We start from the raw sequence: 20,082 nt of genomic DNA, 5'->3' as shown, positions 1-20,082 counted from the left end.
AGTCTTCTAGAGAGAGGTTTTGAATTGTCTCTTGTGATTACATAGTCAAACTCTTACCAATAAGCTATATCTCAACAATTCATTGGATTTTCATCGGGTAATCAAACAAATTGGTTTGCAGCAAGTGGATAGGTTTGAACTAACTTATGTAGTGTTTCCACGGTTGTACACAGTGAAAGGCAAAGTAGATGCATCAGCGGGGCTTTATCTAATCCTTCTTATATATAATGGTTGTAATATGCAACTAGGTTAACCTTAATTTGCATTGCAGTTTTGGATTCAAACCCGGGATCACTTGACATGAATAAAGTCTTTCAACCACTATGGCATATAAACCAATTGTGATTAAAATTACGTCCTCTAGGTGTTAACCTTATCGAGACTTTGCAATTGAGAATAAATCTTGCAGAATTAATTTGTTCATCCTTCTTATATATAATGGTTGTAATATGCAACTAGGTTAACCCTAATTTGCATTGCAGTTTTGGAGGGAACTTTTTCACTATCTAATTTATTAAAAAAAGAAAAGAAACGTGTCTACCATGAGATTCGAATCCGGGATCACTTGATGTGAATAAAGTTTTTGAACCACTATGTCATGACTATTAACAAGAGTCAGGGTCAGTCACTGAAAAATGTTGGAGTGTATCTTCCGCATTCAGTATTTTTGCATAGTCAGTTATATGTTGTTGTGTCAAAAGTCACATCGAAAAATGGTTTGAAGATTTTAATCGTTGATGATGACGGCAACCTTACAAATATCACTTCAAATGTCGTTTATAAAAAAAAATTCGTAATTTATAGGATTGTTTGTACTTTAATATTTATATAAGTTGGTAGAAATAAATTAGATAATAAATATTTTCGATTTCTACGCATATGAATTTCTTTGTTTATTAGTCAAAATTGATATAATATTGTTGATCTATAATTATTGACTCGTGCGAACGCACGGGCATGATGACTAGTTATTATAAGAATTGGAATATATATATATCTCGTCTCCTATTAATTACTAAATAAATTTTACTTATAAGACTCTAGATGAAAATCAAACTTGCTCATGTTCAATCTGAGCAACCTTGAGTCATATTCAAAATATGACTAGATGAAAGTTTCATTCAACGGTTCCAAATTGAGACTGCGCACTTAATATTATTTTACAAATTTTTGACTGGACTATATATTTCTGCATCATTTTATTTTGTATAGCATATGGAGTATGGACCGTGATAGGGAATCACGTACACATGCTTTGCAAGTTGGATTGTAGTACTTGAGTTGAATCACTTCCAGTCAAATATTCTTCGAGTAAATCTCCTTGTTAGTTCTTGTTTCTAAATTTATTTATTTATACCAAAAATTATTTTCCCTCTTGTTTTCTTCAGTGAGCTAATAAATAACAATACTCAAACTTCCACTATATATATTTCCTTTATTCTATTTGAAACTATTCTTTTATTTAACTCACTCTCAAATAAGTCTATAACTCTTCAATAACTCAAATTAGTTGTTGTTTCTGTCAAATATTTCTCAATTTGGTCCCTCCGTGAACATTTGTTTCACTTGCTATCAAAGAAATCTCAGTCTTCATCCTTTATAATATCAAAATAATATTTGACATTTTCAACTTACCGTCAAATTAGTACATAACTTTATCATTTTTTAGAAAATGATAATTGTTTTAAATTGACCATTAACTACGTGACACTTAAATCGTGTGATGTTATTGTTCACGTGACACTTAACACTCCACATCGACGCATTTAACATTGTTAGAAAATCGATGTCAAGGGAGACCATATTGAAAAACATTTAATAAGACATGGTCTAATTTGAAATATTAAAAGAGTCATGAAAAAACACTTGGTATATGAAACAATTAAACATGTAGGATAATTGAAGAAATTTATTAACAATTCATTCATGGTCATTGACCTTACAAACAGAATACAGATATTTTCTAAACCCTTCCAAACAAGTAAATAACCTTACAAATTCTATAAACTTCTTTCACCACAAACTCATGTGAGATTCTGTAAGTGAAAGAAGCAAAAATGCCCCCAACATTGGCAGGAACATAATTTGTAGGTTCTCATAATAACTAAACAAATCAACAAACAAAAGAATCTACTATAGTTATTTCTTCATAATCTATAAGATATTAAAAAACATGCAAATTAATTCAAGTGCTGGCTTTAACAAGAGGTGAGTGAGCCATTGGAGAATGAGGTGATGACATCATAATATCATCAAACCTTTTTGTTTTAAGGCTTAACCTCAAATTACTCTGCCAGCAATGTTTAGTGTTCTTATCAGAAACCATAACCTCCTTATTATTCTTCATAACAAATGATCTAATCCTGTTTAATGCAATTTGCACATCCCTATCATCCATATTAGCATAACAAACTCGAAACCAACCTGGCTCGGAACAATGAAAAGAAACACCAGGTGAAACATTAATCTTAACTTCATGAATAATCACTCTCCATAATTCCAATTCTGATTCAAATGTAGCTTCCTTCAAAAGTCCTCTTAAATCCATCCATACAAAAAGTCCACCATTACTTTGTAAACACTTAATTCCAACTTTGATTAATCCGCCGGTGAAAACTTTGTACCTTAGTGCTAACCTCTTTGCACTCTCAGCAAGAAACCTTTCAACAAATTCATCATCAGATAACATTTTCGCCATCAAATATTGAGTCTGAGTTGAAACTAATCCGAAACTTGACATTTTGCGCGCACAATTAACAACGGTATCATTGTAAGAGTAAATTATACCAACTCTAAAACCGGGGAATCCCATATCTTTTGAAAGACTGTAAACTATGTGAATGAGGTTACGGTCACATTCGATGTCTGTTTCTTGTTCTATGATCTCAGCAATGCTTATGAAACTTGGGTGGCTAAAAACCGTTGCAGCGTAAATTTCATCGCTTATAAGATGAATACGCTTTTCGTTGATGAAATTTACAACGGTTTTTAATGTGGTTCTGTCCATAACTGTGCCTAATGGATTTGAAGGATTTGTTATGAGTAAACCTTTTATTCTGATGTTATCAATTTTGGCTTTTTCATATGCTTCTTCCAAAGCTTGTTTTGTTAATTTGAAATTGTTTGAGCTTTCACAGATAACCGGAACAAGTTTAACTCCAGTTCGCCACCTCAAATCGCGATCAAAACTGCATTAAGAAATCAAAACAACTCATTAGAAAAATAATTACATGATTAGATTTAACACAAGTATTTTTTATTGGCTTGACGGCTAGAATATGATAATTGACCATTGCCAAAAATAGTTGAAATTGAAAATATTGCAAAATTATTCCCTTAAGAAAAAGTCAGTGCCATCAAATTAGTTTTATTTAAATGGAAGAACATGTTGACGAACTTGAAACTACGTCTTATTTTATGGTGCAGTCAGCTTCAGGTCATTATATTAAGATAGATTAATGTTTTTGCTTTTAATATAATAGTCTGAAGCAGAGGGCACCATAAGTCAACTATAGATGATTTAAGCAAAGATAAGTTAAACTTCATTATCTTCTAAATAAATTGTCAATACAATTAAGAAAGATGGTTGAAATTGAATTGAATGTACATACCCTGGATAGTAAGGTGTAGGTACCAAAAAAGCATCACCAGGATCTGCCAAACAAAAGGCAGTAACCTCATGTGCTCCAGTTGCTCCACCACTCATCACAATACGATCAGGATCAAATGTTACTCTGTTTCCTCTTGTTCTAGACATGAATTTAGCCACAGCCTGTGAAAATTTAGATTAAATTATATTAGTTTATATTTATATATGTCAAATATATCATTAAAAAAAATATTATTGTATGTATTGTTGTCACTACTCACATTTCTGAACTCTGGTAGACCATGATAATCCTGAAAATTAGCCATTTCTTTGAAATTATGTACTCCTTCTAGAGTACAAATTGAGGCTTCTGGGTTGCTCATTATCCAATTTTGAACCAAGTCAGCGGTAAGCTGCAAAAATTTAACATAAAATAATTTAGAATTTAGAAAAATATCAGTCAAAAGGCAGGTAGGCAACAAACTGCATTGTTAAGTCTGTCTACATGGCAAAATCAGTCCTCTTAATACCTGATTCTCTGCGAGACCCATTTGGATAACTCCTTGAGGATTTTTAGTAATATGAAAAGGGTCTTTATCATAAGCTTTCCATCCATCAAAGTAAGATGATGTTTCACCATGTCCATCACCAGTGGCTATCTTAGACAACAATTGAGGTTGTTCCATGCTCATCACTCCCATTATTATACTTTAAAAAATTTGTTTTTCAAATTAATGTAGTGTATGCAATGTAATTATGTGGTAACAAATGGTTACCAAAAAAATGTGATGAAATTGATGAGATATTCAAAAAAAAAAAGAGACTGAGGAAGAAGCAAATTGTTATGTTTGAATTAAGTTGTAAGAATGAGAATAATTTTGAGATTGCAATGTCTAGGAATGAAATATGGGGTGGTTATTTATAGCATGAGCACATGCACAAATTAATGTTGATTTTAAGACATAATAAGAATATTTATGAGTCAAGTCCAAATATAAAAAGGAAGGTTCACATGAAGGTGAGGAAGCAACAATATTTACTATGGTGCCACGTTGGCAGCTTTCAGTTGAATATTAGGCAGGTATTGGTAGGCAAAGAATCACTATCACTATATTATAGTAATAATTGATGTTCTATATATAAGCAAAATGCAACTTGTATTTTTTGTGTCAACAAAGTGGGAGAAAAATAATAGACTTAGAGTTTGTGATGACCTTGTACTCAGGTTTTTTGTACAGTTGTATACGTTCGTTAGGTATAATACTATTTTCTATTTTTTAATATATTATAAGACATAATATGATTTTTTTGTATAATTCAATTTGTCGTACAATTATTATTATTATTATTTGTTTCACTTAGCTGCTTATTTGTATTTTTGCGTACGCTATGATTTTATCATATATTGTTGGTCTGAGTTGATGTGGTCTGATCATGAAGATGTCTAAGAATCTTGATCAAGGACAAGGAGATATGAGACTCTATCATGAACAATTAAATTAGACAAATATCTATAAAAAAAATTATCATATTATATATTATATATTATAATAATTAAATTGATTTTTTTTAGACTTTTTATCTAAAACTTTGGGACATAAAACTCTCATTTGGATCATCTTCAGCACTTTCTCTCATGTTTTTTATGCTGTCATAATCTTGATCATTCATCCAACACTCTCTCTTCTTTTCTTCTTTGTAGCTCAATCAACCGTTAGATTAGAAAAATGAAGTGAGCTGCACATAAAAAGCTGGAGAGAATACAAATCCATAAAGCTCTTAGTTGTTTGAATTGTTTTGACCCTTGTACTGATTTGGTTAAAAAATTACTCATTCCTTTTCACAAATAATTCTCGCCTTTAATAAAAATTGTTATGTGAGTTGGTTCGGAGACTCGATAGAGATAACACTTGTAGAAATACATACGTGATTCTATATTATATACTAATAAAGTTTTTATTTCTCCACTAAATATCATGTCTTCACCAAAAACTAAATATCATGTCGCTTGAGTTGAATTATTTTTCAACTACATCAACCTACATCGAAATCCTTCATCCATTAGTATATAATATAGAAGCACGTATATATTTATTTATAACTAATCCTAAATTTCCATATATATATATATTTTTTTGGTATTTAATTTTCCATATATATATTTATACATACAAAAAGTTGGGTACAATAAATATACATTAATTACAATGTCACTTAATTGATGTGTATTTGTACCAAAATACTACTCAGTCTTGTGATTTTTTACCTTTTACTGGATGGCGTTTAAGGATGTTGATGGAGTTGATAGATACGTGCAATATTCTCTCATAAGTGATTATATACTAAGAAGATATTGTGGTGAGAACGTCATTACTACTACTAGTAGACATAAATCCTTCCAAACTCATAAGCATTTCTTCACCTATGCGGATAAATTGCCTTACATCGGCATAAGCATTCACATTGTTTGTTTTCTTTAAGCAAAATTTGAAGTGTTTGGTGATGCATTTGTGAGAGAATTTCCAAAATATACTTGAAAGGACGCAATCGTTAGTTTGAAATAAAGTGTCTATTAGTTTAGTCTTGAAACTTTTTGAGGACAAGAGTGAATCATAGCATTGTTTCACATAACATTACATAATATCTTTCAAGGATTGCTTCCCTTCATCAAATGATATGAGTTTCTTTATAAATAGAGATACTCATGAGGCCGAAAAACACATCCAAACAATTCCAAGAGATTCATGTTCATGAGTCTAAATTCTGTCTAAAATATTTCTAAGTCATTTCTTTATTTCTCTAGTGCACAAGAGTCATCGAGAAAACTTTATTCTGTAAACTACCATTGTTGATACGCTTGGTGTGAATATGCAAGTCACGTCAAGGATTCCAAAGTATCAAGAAGGGGATTCATCGGTTATAACTCATTTGCATCCGGTTTGCATAAACTGGTGGGGGCAAATCGAACCTAAAGCTTAGTGTGTTCACACACGCTTTGCAATTTATATGCACCATCATCATGTTCGTCTTCATCTTCTTCTTGTTCGAGTATTTCAGCAGTCCCCCAACAAAAATTCTCACAACATTGACATCCAACATTCGCATTGTTTGGGTTTTATCACATAATATATCGCAATATGTTATTTGATTTGTCTCAATAAATATTTTTAAGATATTAAATTCTTATAAATTTTAATAATACATAACTAAAAAATATTAATGACGAAAGTAATGCATTTGCAAATATAAAGTGATCAAATGTATCATTTATTTTTGGAATGGAAGGATTATTACCCGTATGAATCTCTTACCCGTATATACTAGCAGAGTAGTAGATGTCTTCAAAGATATTAGGCTTAACATATACTCCCTCGGTCCCAAAATAAAAGGAAAAATTGATTAAAAAAAGTTGACAATAATGATTGACACTGATCGTGATAGGGAGTATCACGGTTCAATCACCCGAACTTCGATCGAGAAATAACTGAAATCACTTGATGTCAGAATTGACTCCCAAACCAAATTAGACGCAGTCTAATGTGTCGGATACTGAAAAAGAAATTCATAAGAAAGAATCTCTAAATGTACAATAAGAAAACACAAATTTATTTATATTCATAGAATCATGGAGGAATGCATATCCAAATCCAAGTTGCTAAACGATAGATTTCCATCTCCATCGCACACAGTTTTATTTCCATAATAATTGAAACGGTGGGTCAGCATTTGAATTTTATGCCACATAGTATTGATTTTTTTGGTGAAGAAGAGTGTGAGCATTAAATGACAACACAAGTGGCATTGGATCCAAGTGAAAAGAGAGTCTAACTAACCAACCAACCACTAACCTAACACTAATACAACATAGATACACTACTCGCACTCAAGTTGTTGGTCGGTAACGACAATGGTATTGTGGATACCATGATCATGGTTTCATAAAACTAAATAGCCACACACACTTCACACGGACTGAACTCAAAATCCGATTTTTTATGTTCTCCAACTAAGCTATTTTAAGGAGTAGTTTTGTTGCTTCAATAATTTTAAAATATGAGACATTATCGTGTTTTAATTTACAAAAAACAATTTTCACAATAAATGTTATCGTGTTTTAATTTACTAAAAACAATTTTTATGTCTTTTTTATTTTTTGTTTTTAAGAAGTCTATTGACTAAAATTTATCAATTTGCATAGTTTGAATATAAAAAAAGAAAGCCAAAAAAAAGCATGAAAGAAGAGCACCAAGAGCAGCTTTCAAAAAAAGAATAATGTTTGTCACGGTTATAAGGGTGACAATGTTTAATGCGTTATTAAGCCACAATTACGGTCATAGCCAAATTACTTTTTTTAAATTCTCCTAGCCAATGTTTTGCCACGGTTAAGCCCTGACTAATTGATAAATAATCGTTGTTACATAATTGTTACCACTTTTTTTATTGCCATGGCTAAATTTTACCACGTTCATATAAGCCACCTGAAAACCATAGCTAAAAAGCGTTTTTTTTTTTGTAAGTACTTTATTTGACAATACATTTGTGCTCAACTTACAATTTCTTTTTTATAAAAGATGAAAATCCAGAAACTAAACAAATTCTACATTAGACTACTTATTTGATATATAGGTGATCTATGTTTGACTAATATATAAAAGTCATTCAAAATTTCAACGTCTTATGTGATGAATGAGCCAATAACAAAATTTGGAGAGTCATTCTAAAATGAAAATCAAATGATCTGGAACTCAACGCATATTCAATTATCTTTGAATCAATATTAACGATTAAGTGTTTGTATTGGTCACAAAGATAAATGACTGTAAATCTCTATTTCTAACACCAATCGAGTGATTTTTAAGTGTTAAACTGTCTTAAATTTAAAATAGTTGAACGAACTATTTTTTTTTTAACCTTTTATAACTTTAAAACAAAATATATTGGTAAAAGTTAAAAAAATTATGTGATTATATCAAGTCTAACGAACACCAGTTAATTCGAATAACTCGAATTTGAATCATGACTAAAACAATACTGTTACCTAATCAAATTTCAGTTATTTTTTGGTTGAACTCTCAACATCAAGGTCTCATTTCTCTGAAACATGATAGAGTTAACAAAGAAAGAAGAAGAAATGAAATACATTGAAAAAAAAAAAATATCAAAGGAGGGACTTGTGGACTTCAAAACAATATCAACCGGAAAAAAAAAAAATATGTCAAGGGAATATATACACGTGATCATTACACGATAATCCCCAGCGTTTATAAAAAAAATTGTCATCTCTCTCAACTCAATGCATCTAGATGGATATATATCATATGAGTATCCATTGGCAGCAACACACAAGTTTGAATAATTCAACGAATATGAATAGTTTTTTTGATCTTCTGTTCCTTTGAATTGAACTACTAATTATTTTTTTCTAAATTTTTTGACCGTTTTAGAAAATCAAAATATGATAAAAAAAACATTCATCTCAATATATTTTAAGCCACTATGGTTGGTCTAGTGTTGAGAGATTTTGATAGTATGTTAGAGGTTTTGGGTTCGATCTTCTACTTTGTTTTGGATACACCAAAATAGTTTCACATCGTTTGGTATTCGAGGCTAAGGATAGTTTGGGTCCGTTTGACCCAGCTTTTTTTAGAGCTTATGTAAACAACTTATGCAATATAAATTAAGTTTTAATTATGCTATTTTATAAGTTCACACTAGTGAAAATTGTAATTTTATAAGTTATTTTATCATAAATTACCTTGACAAACTTATAATAATATATAAAAATTGCATAAGCTGTTTGCATAAGTTCTAAAAAAAATTGAGTCAGACAAGCCCTTTGTATACAACACACACACACATTTCAAACCATCGAGACACCTTTCAAAAAGGACAAAACCATGACGGTTTAACCCCAAAGAGGACAATCTCTCAGAGATGTGGACTTGAGGTCGGATCGTCGGAACATTGGCGTCGTCCGCTAGAAGCGAACCCGTGTATGCTCGTGGGTTCCTAGCCCCTTAGCATCTAATGGGGGGCTGCTGTTTATCTTTTCTACAAAGGATAAAACCGCAACGAGTTAACTCCAAAGTAAACAATTTGTCGAAGATGTGAACTTGAGGTCTGATCGGAACAAGTTCCATTAAAAACCAATATATATATATATATATATATATATATATATATATATATATATATATATATATTCTTCATTTGTACCCTTAAATAAATGTTATTTTTAATAGATAATAAAGAACTAGCGATGTAAAAGAAGCATATACAAAATTGGATAAAAGACTAAAAATGATGTAAAAAATAAAATAAATGACTAAATCATTACCTAAAATTAAAGTAAAGAATGCAAGATGTAATTTTGCCTAATTTATTTTATACATATGTAGTTGTGCAGCGAAGTAGGTACTATCATCTTATTTTTTATAAGGAAAATATTAACTAGTATTTTCATATCACAGTTAATGAAATAAAAATAATAAAAATATCTTAGAATTAGGGGTGCTCAAATCCAAACCAATCCAAATAAAAATCGAAAATCGATCCAAAAAAACCGAAAATCGCAAAAAACCGAAGTTTTTTGGATGTGTTTGGATGTTCTTTTGTGAAAATCACTGGATCGGATCGGATTTCGGATTGATTTTTTAAAACCGATCCAAACCGAACCAAACCGCATACATATATTTTAATATTTATTTATCTTTTTATTAGTATAAATATATATATTGCATTAACCTTTTTTTTTCATTTTAAATTTTGTTAATTAATTTAATCTATTTTAAATTTTGTTAATACTATATGTTAGTTTAATTTAATTTTTTTTTTTTACTTTTTATATGTTTCGAATATAATTGGTAATTGTCATTCTAAAATATTAATTTTCAATATATTATATGTTATATTTTACATCAAACTTAATATTTATTTTGTCAAAAATGTCAAACTATTATTTTGTAGCATTTTTTATAATATTTATATTTATTAAAAAAATTACAATTTATAATTTGGATATCCAAAAACCGATCCAAATTAAACCGCATAATATTGGATCGGATTGGATCGGATTTTTTTTATTTGTCATCCAAAACCGAACCAAACCGCAAATGAATTTATTTTTGGATCAGATGAGTTTTTGCCTCAAAACCGATCCAAACCGAACCGCGAGCACCCCTACTTAGAATCTGTATAGTAAAACTCTTAAAAATGTAAATTATATTATTTTTAATATAAAATTTATTTCTTTTAATTCCTTAATTAATGTCTAAGGGGAATTGGTTAACATCAGTCTTATGTTTAAGGTACAAAGTAGTCACCTCTTTCATGGATGATGATTGACCTTCATTGGAAAACATGTTGAAGACACGCGATAAATTATCCACAATTAGTAGTACTTGGTGTTTGATTCTTGGATTATAAATTTATTTTCACGAATGTGATTTTGAGAATCTTTAATTTTTACGTTTGTTTCAACTTTCAAGTTTTAAAAAATTATGTCTAGAAATTTTTTATTCCTTAGAATATTTTTTATTTTCATGTTAAAGGGCATGAATCTTACATTCCGATGAGAACAAGAGGTAACCACTCATAACTCCCCACTCTCCCATTATTTTTAACTCATTTATTTTTTTATTTTAATATTTTAAAAATGTTCCAAGGAACTTTATTTATTTACCAAACATATTGAAAGGAATAATATTCCCAGTAATAATATTCCTAGGATTATAATTTAATCCCCGAAACAAATACAAAACTCTTTGCTATTTCCTCCGTCCCAATTAATTGACATAGTTGATTGTTTTACGCATGCCGATACATAACTTTGACGATTAATATTTTTAATTGTATAATAGTAAAAACTATAAAAATTTGATATTTTGAAAATACACATCGAGACGAATCAAACAAATCTTATATGCTAATATTTATTTTTTGTTTATTAGTAAAAAAATAAGGTTAAAGCAACATGTGTAAATAGCAAGGTTATCAAAACCGGACCGGACCGACCGGTCGGACCGTGAACCGGTCATAAAAACGGTTCGGTTTTGAGCAAAAAATGGATAGGAAACCGACCGGTAAAAAACCGCGTGAACCGGGGTCGAACCGGTGAACCGGCCGGGCGGTTCAAGCGGTTTTGCAGATTTTTTATTTTTTAAAAAAAAAATATGACAAAACGACGTCGTTTTAACTTTTTTTTAAAAAAAAAAAAATGAAACAAAACAACGACGTCGTAGGAATAGGAAAGATTTTTGTTTTTCATCTATTTTTCATTTGGTTTGAATTATAAATTTTATTTTATTTTGACTTGTGATATTTTATCTTTTTAATATGTGAAATTATGAAATATTGAGCAATTATTCATATATTTTTATTTATATATTAATTAAAATATATATTTAATTAAAAACGGTTCGACCCCAATTAAACCCGGTCCGACCAATTAAACCTTGAACCGGTGAGCTCGTCAATTCGATGACTGGTCCGGTTCTGACAACCTTGGTAAATAGTATATAAAGACTCTCCATCAAATTAGGAGGGATGGAGTAACTTATTATGTTTTGGCAAAAGAAGTAATCTGTTCTGAATTTTGTGGGAGTCAGTGTAGCTTGGTCCAATTTAATTTGCACATGGGTGGCCCAAAATATGCGGTTGGGAGTTACTCGTGTGATTTATTTTGGGATGTTTGGTCAAACCTCAATGTACGTACGTGCGTATTGAATAATGCCCATTGGCCAAATTAGTTTTTGGGTCAAAACCTGTTACTCCAAGTGGGGGCGGGGTAAATAGAGTCAAACACTTAATTTTCCCGGAAAATATTCGAGTGATGCTAAATTTACATCCGGTAGTGGTTAAAAAAAAAATGTAAACAAAAACAACATTTTAAAATTAATACTTAGTTGATTCAGTGGTGATTGACGTTAAACTTAATAAGGAGATTACTGTTTGATCTCCACAACTGCGTTCGGAAGAGGGCTGAAACCACTTGATATTAGAACTGACTCCCGAACCAAATTAAACTGATGGTGAAAGTAAAAAAAAAAAAACATTTTAAAGAGGAATGATGATTATATTTTTTATAAGAGGGATTGATATTTTAAAACATTGAATATATTACTTTTAAAATTATATTATCACGTTCCCGTGAATTTATATCAGTTGATAAAGACATTGCATTATATACGTAGGAGCTGATGTTCGAACTCCGGACACTCGACTCTACTTATTCACCTTTAAAGTGAAACTTCTTGTCACTAAACTACTTGATAAAAAAATAATTATATTATCATTTTTGTTTTGTTAATTATTTCTTTTTACGTAAAAAAAAAAAAGACCCCCTCCCCAAATTCCCCTTATTCTTCTTCTACAAGATTAGGTTCTTCAACTTTCCCCCATCTAATTTTTTTTTAACTAAACATATATTATTTCCAATTTTATTTTAATAAACTTGAAACAAACACTCCCAAAATAGTAATGTAAGAGCTATCACTAAGATAACCTTATCAATTTGTCTCATTTGGTTGTATAAGAATAAAAAAAATTTAAACATAGATAGAGTAGTTATGTCCAGCAGCTAGAATCGTTTCTCTTTTCACCTTCATATTTCTTTTATCCCCCATTTTTTGATTTTTACTCTTGTAAAAACTTCAGAACGTATTTTTTGAAATTTTTCTAGTCCAAATTTGAAAAAAAAAATCTGAAGTTTTTTTCCAAGGAAAATATATTTTTCGAAAAAGACGTTCCGAAATATTTATTTAAGGACAAAAATTAAAAAATGGGGTAAAAAAACACGAGGGGTGGGGAGAGAAATCTTCCATTAGCTAGCCAGCCCAAGCCCATTATAACTGGAGCGGACAGGTTTTAACATCGGCCCAACCCACCTAACTCAACCCGCAAACCCAAACCGAGTAGAGTATCATTTTCGAAAGATATTTCCATGGTGGAAAGCCCTAACATTGCAGGGGTGTTCATGGTCAGCAAAATACGTAACTAACAAAGAAAGTTTGTTCTCCGCCGTGCTGCTGTCCACGATCTCCACCGCGCCGTGATCGCCGTTTCTGTGGCGTTCATCACTTTCGGTATGGCTGTGCCTCAACTCTCTCTTTCTCTCTATCTCTAATTTTGCAGGTTAATTTTTGCTATGTATATTCATGCAATTTTTTTGAAATGATTATGCCACTTTAATCAGAGATTAAACTAAGAACTAGGAAATTGGTTGTAACATTACATTAGAGACTAATCGTGTTCATTCATACGAAGAAAAACAGCAGCAGCAATTCAGTCGGCGGAACCATGGCGGCGCCTGAAACCCCTCTCAATTACGTCGGTGTTGCCAGGCAATCCGTAGCTTTCCGTCTCATCAAACAAATGGTCCTCCTCCTCCTCCTTGTTACTTTTTCTTATTTTCTATCGTTGTTTGTTTGTTTGTGTATTGAACTCAATTTCGGTGTTTGATTCATTGTTTTTTAGGGATGGGAAGAAGGGGAAGGACTTGGAAAAGATAAGCAAGGTATCAAAGGACATGTTCGTGTCTCCAACAAACAAGACACTGCTGGTTTGATTTCTAACACTTTCAACAATTTACTTTATATTCACCTTAACTAATCTCTATTAGATCAATTAAGATGTTTTTGGGCCGTTTGGATTGACTTATTTTTGAGCTTATGCAAAAAAACTTATTCAAATAAATAAGCTTATCAAGATAGTTTATGAAAAAGCAGCTTAAGAAGATACCTTTTTTGTTAGTGAGAACATATGAATTAACAGAAAAGTTTATTTATTATGCATAATCTATTTTTCATAAGCTCAAAAATATGTCAATCCAAACAAATATTTCAATCCAAATGAGCCCTTAGAATATGATTAAGCAAATATTTCAATCCAAATGAGCCCAAATGATGTTATGTTATGCTATGCTTAGTTTATTTGTTCAATTTTAAATAGGTATTGGATTAGAGAAGCCAAACCAATGGGCATTTGATACCACACAATTTGATAACATACTCAAGAGATTGAAAGTTGTACGTTTCTTTCTCTTCATTTCTTATTAAATATTATTTCTCATTCATTCATATAATTCATATTCTATTCACTGAAATCTTTCTTTTTTGTATTTTTATGTAATTGGTAGCAAGCGCCGGCATCCAATGACACAGGTATAACCTTACTCTCTGTGATTTTCAGTGAATTGCTATTGTATTATTTTTCTCATGTTAATGAATGTATTATGAGGGTTTGTGATTTTATCTATTGTTGCCCGTGCAGAGAGTAACACGGATAAGGTGGAAACCGATGCAACTGTTCCTGTTGTTCCTAAAGTTTCTGTATCCAGACCTACTAGACCACAAGGAAGGTTTGTATGCTTTCGAGACTCGCGGTGTTGTTTATTGTTTATATATATATATATATATATATATATATATGATTTTTGGCGTGTTTTATTTTCAGATACCAGAAAAGAGAGAGGGGGAAGCTTGTTTCTAAATATTCCTTGAAGGACCTTGAAGGAATTCTTGTAAGTTCCACCCTTGGACTCACCATTCACTGCACATCTTAAAGAATCTGAATAATATCTTATTTTTGTATGATTTGTAAGAAAAATATGACAGTGTTGTGTGGCCTGATATGTGGCCACGTAAAGATGTTGAGTTTCTTCTTTTTGAGATAAATATCATATCTAGTGATTGATGCAATTTTATATATGAAATTGAAATCAGTTGTACACCAAATAAAGTTGCCTCCCATGATGCGGTCCTTAAAAAAGTTGGACATATTGGAGTCAACCTTACCAGGCATTTACTTGCTAGAGCCTGATTCCGTGACTAATACCCGTATACTATACTGTTCACAATTTAGTTGGTCTAATTGTTGCGCCAATGCTTCTCTTTCCTTGTGATTCTTTTATTTAAAAAAATGTTGTTACTTTAAATGTTAAACTGTGAATATTGGAATCAGAGTTTCGAGCTAATAGTGTTTTCTAAGTATTAGCATTTTCAATAACCAAGCTTCTTAAATGCTACTAATATTTAAAAAATGTCGTGTTACAACATTGTCACTGATTTGTTTAATGTTGGTGATAGGTTAAAAAGGGTGACATCTCTGAGGGTACTGACAAATCTGAAGATGAACTGGATTTTGTAAACACATCTGTAGCTCAAGATTTTGAAATTGAAGGTGTAATATGTTAATACATGGGAAAACTGATCATATTTAACTCTTAAATGCCACCGTATGAGCCGATATTCTCCCAGCAGGGTGTTGCAAGGAAAAAAAAGTCACATACTTCCATGTTCTATCATTGGTTTTTCTGAGTTTTTTTTCTTCTGCATATACATATTAATCATGTGATTTAATATAAATGTATTTATATTACATTGTTACAGGAAGTAAATGTCCTGATATCCATCCAGATTGGTGGGGCAATAAGTATGGATTTGTCTCTGGTGGATTTCTCGGTGCTGCATCAAAGAAGAAAAAGTCCTCTACATCTGAAATTGCTAAAAGTGGGATGGCGAGAACTCCTTTTTTTGAACAAGATCAAGAAGACCTTTACAATTTAGTCCAAGTATGTGTCTTTCAAACTTGGAAAATGCTGTATATTATTTTATCAAACAATAATAACTGTAGTAGTATGCTCAAATGTCACCTTCAATTATATGAAAGATGGTTACTGGTGATGTTCTACTGCTATCTTGAATTTTAATGCTATATTATGATTTTAATTTCATGTTAAAACTTGAATGGTGTTATAATTTATCGTCATATTGATTGCTATGCCAGGATAAATCCACAACAGGAAAGCAAGGATTGGGCATCAAGGACAGGCCCAAGAAAGTGGCTGGATGCTTTGCTCAGGGTAAAAAGACGTCATTTGTTAATAGTGATGATGAAGATTCTGCTGACATGGATTCTGTGGAAAACGAAACAGATGATGAGGTGGAAAAGATTGTTGCACCTAAAATGAAGCTGAAGAAGCTGTGTAAGAAGATTTTAAACCAGGTGAGGCCTATATCTTGAGGTGCAAGTTTTTTTTTCCTTGATAGTGAAATCATGATTGATTAGTGATTACTCACTATATGTACAGGTGCCTGGAAAGTCATTGAAACTGAAACAGCTCAAAGATCTTATTGAACAACATTCATCTTCAATTCTGTCCGATTTTTCTTCAAAAAGAGAGGCTGTTGCTTACTTGAAGAAAAAGGTATGGTTGTTTTAATTACACTATCACAATTCATATTGAAATTTGAATAGCATGGAACCAAATTTCTTCCTGTTCTATTTTGAATTTGAATATTATAAATATTTATATTTAGATAATTACACTTGAATGTAATTGGATTTTTTTTTATCAGACATCCTTTTTGAAGTCATGTAAACGAAATCTCCTTTTTAACTTGCATTGCATAATAAATTTTGTGGATGGTTATTACGAAACCATGTGAAGCTTGTATTGTTACTATACTTCACAATTATATTATAATATATAAGTTACTTCTATTATATATTTGACTCCCCATCTTCCACACTGACATATTTTGGTCCTTGACATCAGCTGACAGGTAGTAGGAAGTTTTGTATTGAAGGGAAAACAGTGCGATTGGCATCTAATAGAAGTTGAAATTTTGATACATTTTTGGCGGCTTTTCTATATTCATTTCATTCCGGGGGAGAAAAAAATGGTTGAGGGCTGTTTGGAATTTGTGATACCCCGTTCGAAGTGTAGATTGCATTGATTGGAGTTAGTATAGATATATTTCATTTCATTGCTTAGATTTCTCAAAAAATGTTGTAATAATATTATTATGGTTACAAATTTACAATAGCATTTTTATTGTAAGTTTAAATTTTGCCAAGTGTGTATCCACTGGATTAGATATTGGAATTATCTCTTTGTGCTTTTATACACATACTGGTTGTGCAATCTCAATATGAAGCTTTATCCTTCATTTTGAGTATACAAATATGTCAGTCGATAAGAAATGCAAGTACAAGCAGTATCCTGAACTTATGTGGTCTTTTAATATCTCATTTACTCGATCACTCATTAGTATCCGATAATGACAATTACTTTTGCAGCTCAAAGAAATTTTTCCTAAATATTCGATAGCAAATAGACAAATGTGTAGATTTTTTAAAAAAAATTTTCATTTTTTTTACTATTTAAGTTGTACTGTATTTCTTTTTTTGGTCAAGATATTGTATGTATTTCTAACCGTAGTAAGAATAACATTACGAAATTTTACCCAAAAAAGAATAACATGATGAAATTGAACCAAAAGTTTTTTTGATCGGCTATTTATATCTATATTGCATTGCATGATGTTTATTTTCTTAAAATTATGACACCTAATTATTCTTCCATTGCATTAAGAAAACCTTCATGTCGTGAGAATTTAATTTTTGTATTTGTTAGATCCAACTTTTTTTTGTTTAAATGAAAGTAATAAATGAAAGTTTGACATGAATAAACTCTAAGTTACTGTAGTTTAATTGGTGTTCCTAGATTCCTAGCTAGGACACTTAGCATGACGGTGGGGTGGGGTGTAGTAGTACTTAAAGAAAATTGTGGGGGTTTCGCATAGAATCCTTTGAAATCTTATGCAAGAAAAACGTATACACGACGTAGGTGCAGTATAGTATAGTATAGTTGTCAAACCATAATAATGACGTGTGGGCGCAAGGAAGTTATTAATTTCTTAAATATAGATCTTGACTAGGCAGCCTGCTATATTTGGGAGTACGTCAAAGGATACGAGGGAAGAAGTGTTTTGGGAAAAAGATAGAAAGAAAGAAAATTTTAATAGTTTTGAAGGAATTCAAAAAATGTTTTGAAGAAAATTTTAATATTTTTGGAGGGGTTAGATTCTCCAAATCCTTTCAATGTTTTTATAATAATTAAAATTTTAAATATATTGATCATAAACATTTTATTTATATTATTTATAGAAATACTCATAAATAGTCTTGCAAGTAACATTCAAATGGTAAATTTGGGAGAGGACGCAGTTCATTGTAAATAGCTTTCAGACTTTAACTATAAGCATGACTTTAATTTGTAAGAGACGTCCTTTCTGATATTTTTAGGCGCGCATGAGTATCTATGAAAGAAGAAGAAAAAGTGATTGTGGATTTTTTTGACCGACTTGCATGAGCGGAGATTGATGTTGAGGCCAACAGATATCTTGGTATACGGGTGGGTAGGAGGAAAATATTTGTGGACTTGATTGGAGTTAATTTCTCCATCTTTGGGATTGATCATTTTGACCGTGGGATAGACAACCCTCAAAGCTATTTTGGGCAAAATGGTTAAATATGAGAAGTGTGTTCTTACTATCAACATGTTTTTATACTATTTGCGTTTGACATTTTTCACTTCCTAGCACCATAATCTTTGAATCTTCCGAAAAGAGTTCAAAGAAACATGCATAACAATATTGTGTCGTCTCTTATAATCTCTTGATGTAGTGTTTAAGAAGATTAATTTTGTCATAACGGCGAAGCTTATTGCCCTGTTTACTTTACTTTATCTTGAATATTTATATTCATATGAGTAATTGGTTTGCATAAAAAAAGTGTATAAATTTTCAAAAAAAAAATGATAAATTATTGCACGGGTGTTTGATACTAACAAATTATTACTTGGTTTAAAATATATACAATATTCTCTATCCTTTTAAAACTTTTTCCTATCCAAAGAATTTAGAACATAATATTAAGTGGCAACGCAAATTAAAATGTAATATGATTAGTAATTGACTCAAAAGTTGTTCAATTTGTGTCTAATGGATGCTCTTCTAACTCTCTTTTTTTGTATTATGATAAAGGTTTGGCAGCACTTCTGTAGTAAAGAGTGGGAAATGAAGGAACTAATGGTGCGGCGGATGCGAATTGAGTTGCAAACATGATTCATAATCAATAATTGAGTCTAAAGTTTATTGCTCACCCTCCTTTAGATTATTCTTTATTGTTGTTACATGATATTTTTTGTGTCTTATTCTGTTTAGCTTTTTGTTTGGATATATTCGTTTGACCCAATTTTTTTTAGAGTTTATACAAATAGTTTATGCAATATAAATTAGGTTTTATGTTATTTTATAAGTTCATACTAGTGAAAATTATAATTTTATAAGCTATTTTATCATAAACTACCTTGACAAACTTATAATAATATATAAAAATTACATAAGTTGTTTGCATAAGCTCTAAAAAAACTGGGCAAACGAGCCCTTAATCATCCTTTAAATAAATAAATAAAAGTGAACATTGCAATTTGCAAAATAAACTTTTGACAACATTCTAAGTCTCCGGCATAAAATCCAAACAACAAATAACTTTCTAGTTCCACATTTTGACTATTTTTTGTCGGTGATTATAGAGAAAAATGGGCAATTAACAACCACGTGAGTTGAAGCTCAACATATCTAAGAAATATTAATTTGAGTAAAAAAGAAAGAAAATATAAATTAAAGAACAATAGTTAATTTAATTAT

General features: G+C 30.9%; 2 protein-coding genes across 4 annotated transcripts; one reads left to right on the top strand and one right to left on the bottom strand.

The window, feature by feature from the left end:
* Positions 1-1,891: 1,891 nt before the first annotated feature.
* Positions 1,892-4,551, bottom strand: LOC123915726 (1-aminocyclopropane-1-carboxylate synthase). The gene is made up of 4 exons (XM_045966934.1): positions 4,120-4,551; positions 3,871-4,002; positions 3,612-3,772; positions 1,892-3,188 (listed from the first exon to the last, which is right to left on the bottom strand). Exons 1-4 carry the CDS (start codon positions 4,288-4,290, stop codon positions 2,186-2,188), a joined length of 1,467 nt encoding a protein of 488 aa, XP_045822890.1. The 5' UTR covers positions 4,291-4,551; the 3' UTR covers positions 1,892-2,185.
* Positions 4,552-13,490: 8,939 nt separating this feature from the next.
* On the top strand, positions 13,491-17,497 carry LOC123913930 (G-patch domain-containing protein 1). 3 transcript variants are annotated; one of them, XM_045964857.1, is made up of 12 exons: positions 13,491-13,671; positions 13,861-13,963; positions 14,063-14,147; positions 14,537-14,613; positions 14,724-14,748; positions 14,858-14,945; positions 15,041-15,107; positions 15,673-15,766; positions 15,976-16,157; positions 16,373-16,591; positions 16,677-16,793; positions 17,145-17,497. In XM_045964857.1, exons 2-12 carry the CDS (start codon positions 13,886-13,888, stop codon positions 17,208-17,210), a joined length of 1,098 nt encoding a protein of 365 aa, XP_045820813.1. In that variant the 5' UTR covers positions 13,491-13,671; positions 13,861-13,885; the 3' UTR covers positions 17,211-17,497. The 3 variants fall into 3 exon arrangements, with proteins under 3 accessions (XP_045820813.1, XP_045820811.1, XP_045820812.1); XM_045964855.1 differs by having other exon boundaries at positions 13,853-13,963; XM_045964856.1 differs by having other exon boundaries at positions 13,534-13,671; positions 13,782-13,963.
* The last annotated feature ends 2,585 nt before the right edge of the window (positions 17,498-20,082 follow it).

Source organism: Trifolium pratense, linkage group LG3 (genome assembly GCF_020283565.1).
Source record: "Trifolium pratense cultivar HEN17-A07 linkage group LG3, ARS_RC_1.1, whole genome shotgun sequence".
NCBI lineage: Eukaryota > Viridiplantae > Streptophyta > Magnoliopsida > Fabales > Fabaceae > Trifolium > Trifolium pratense.
This window is presented reverse-complemented; position numbering and strand designations above follow the sequence as displayed.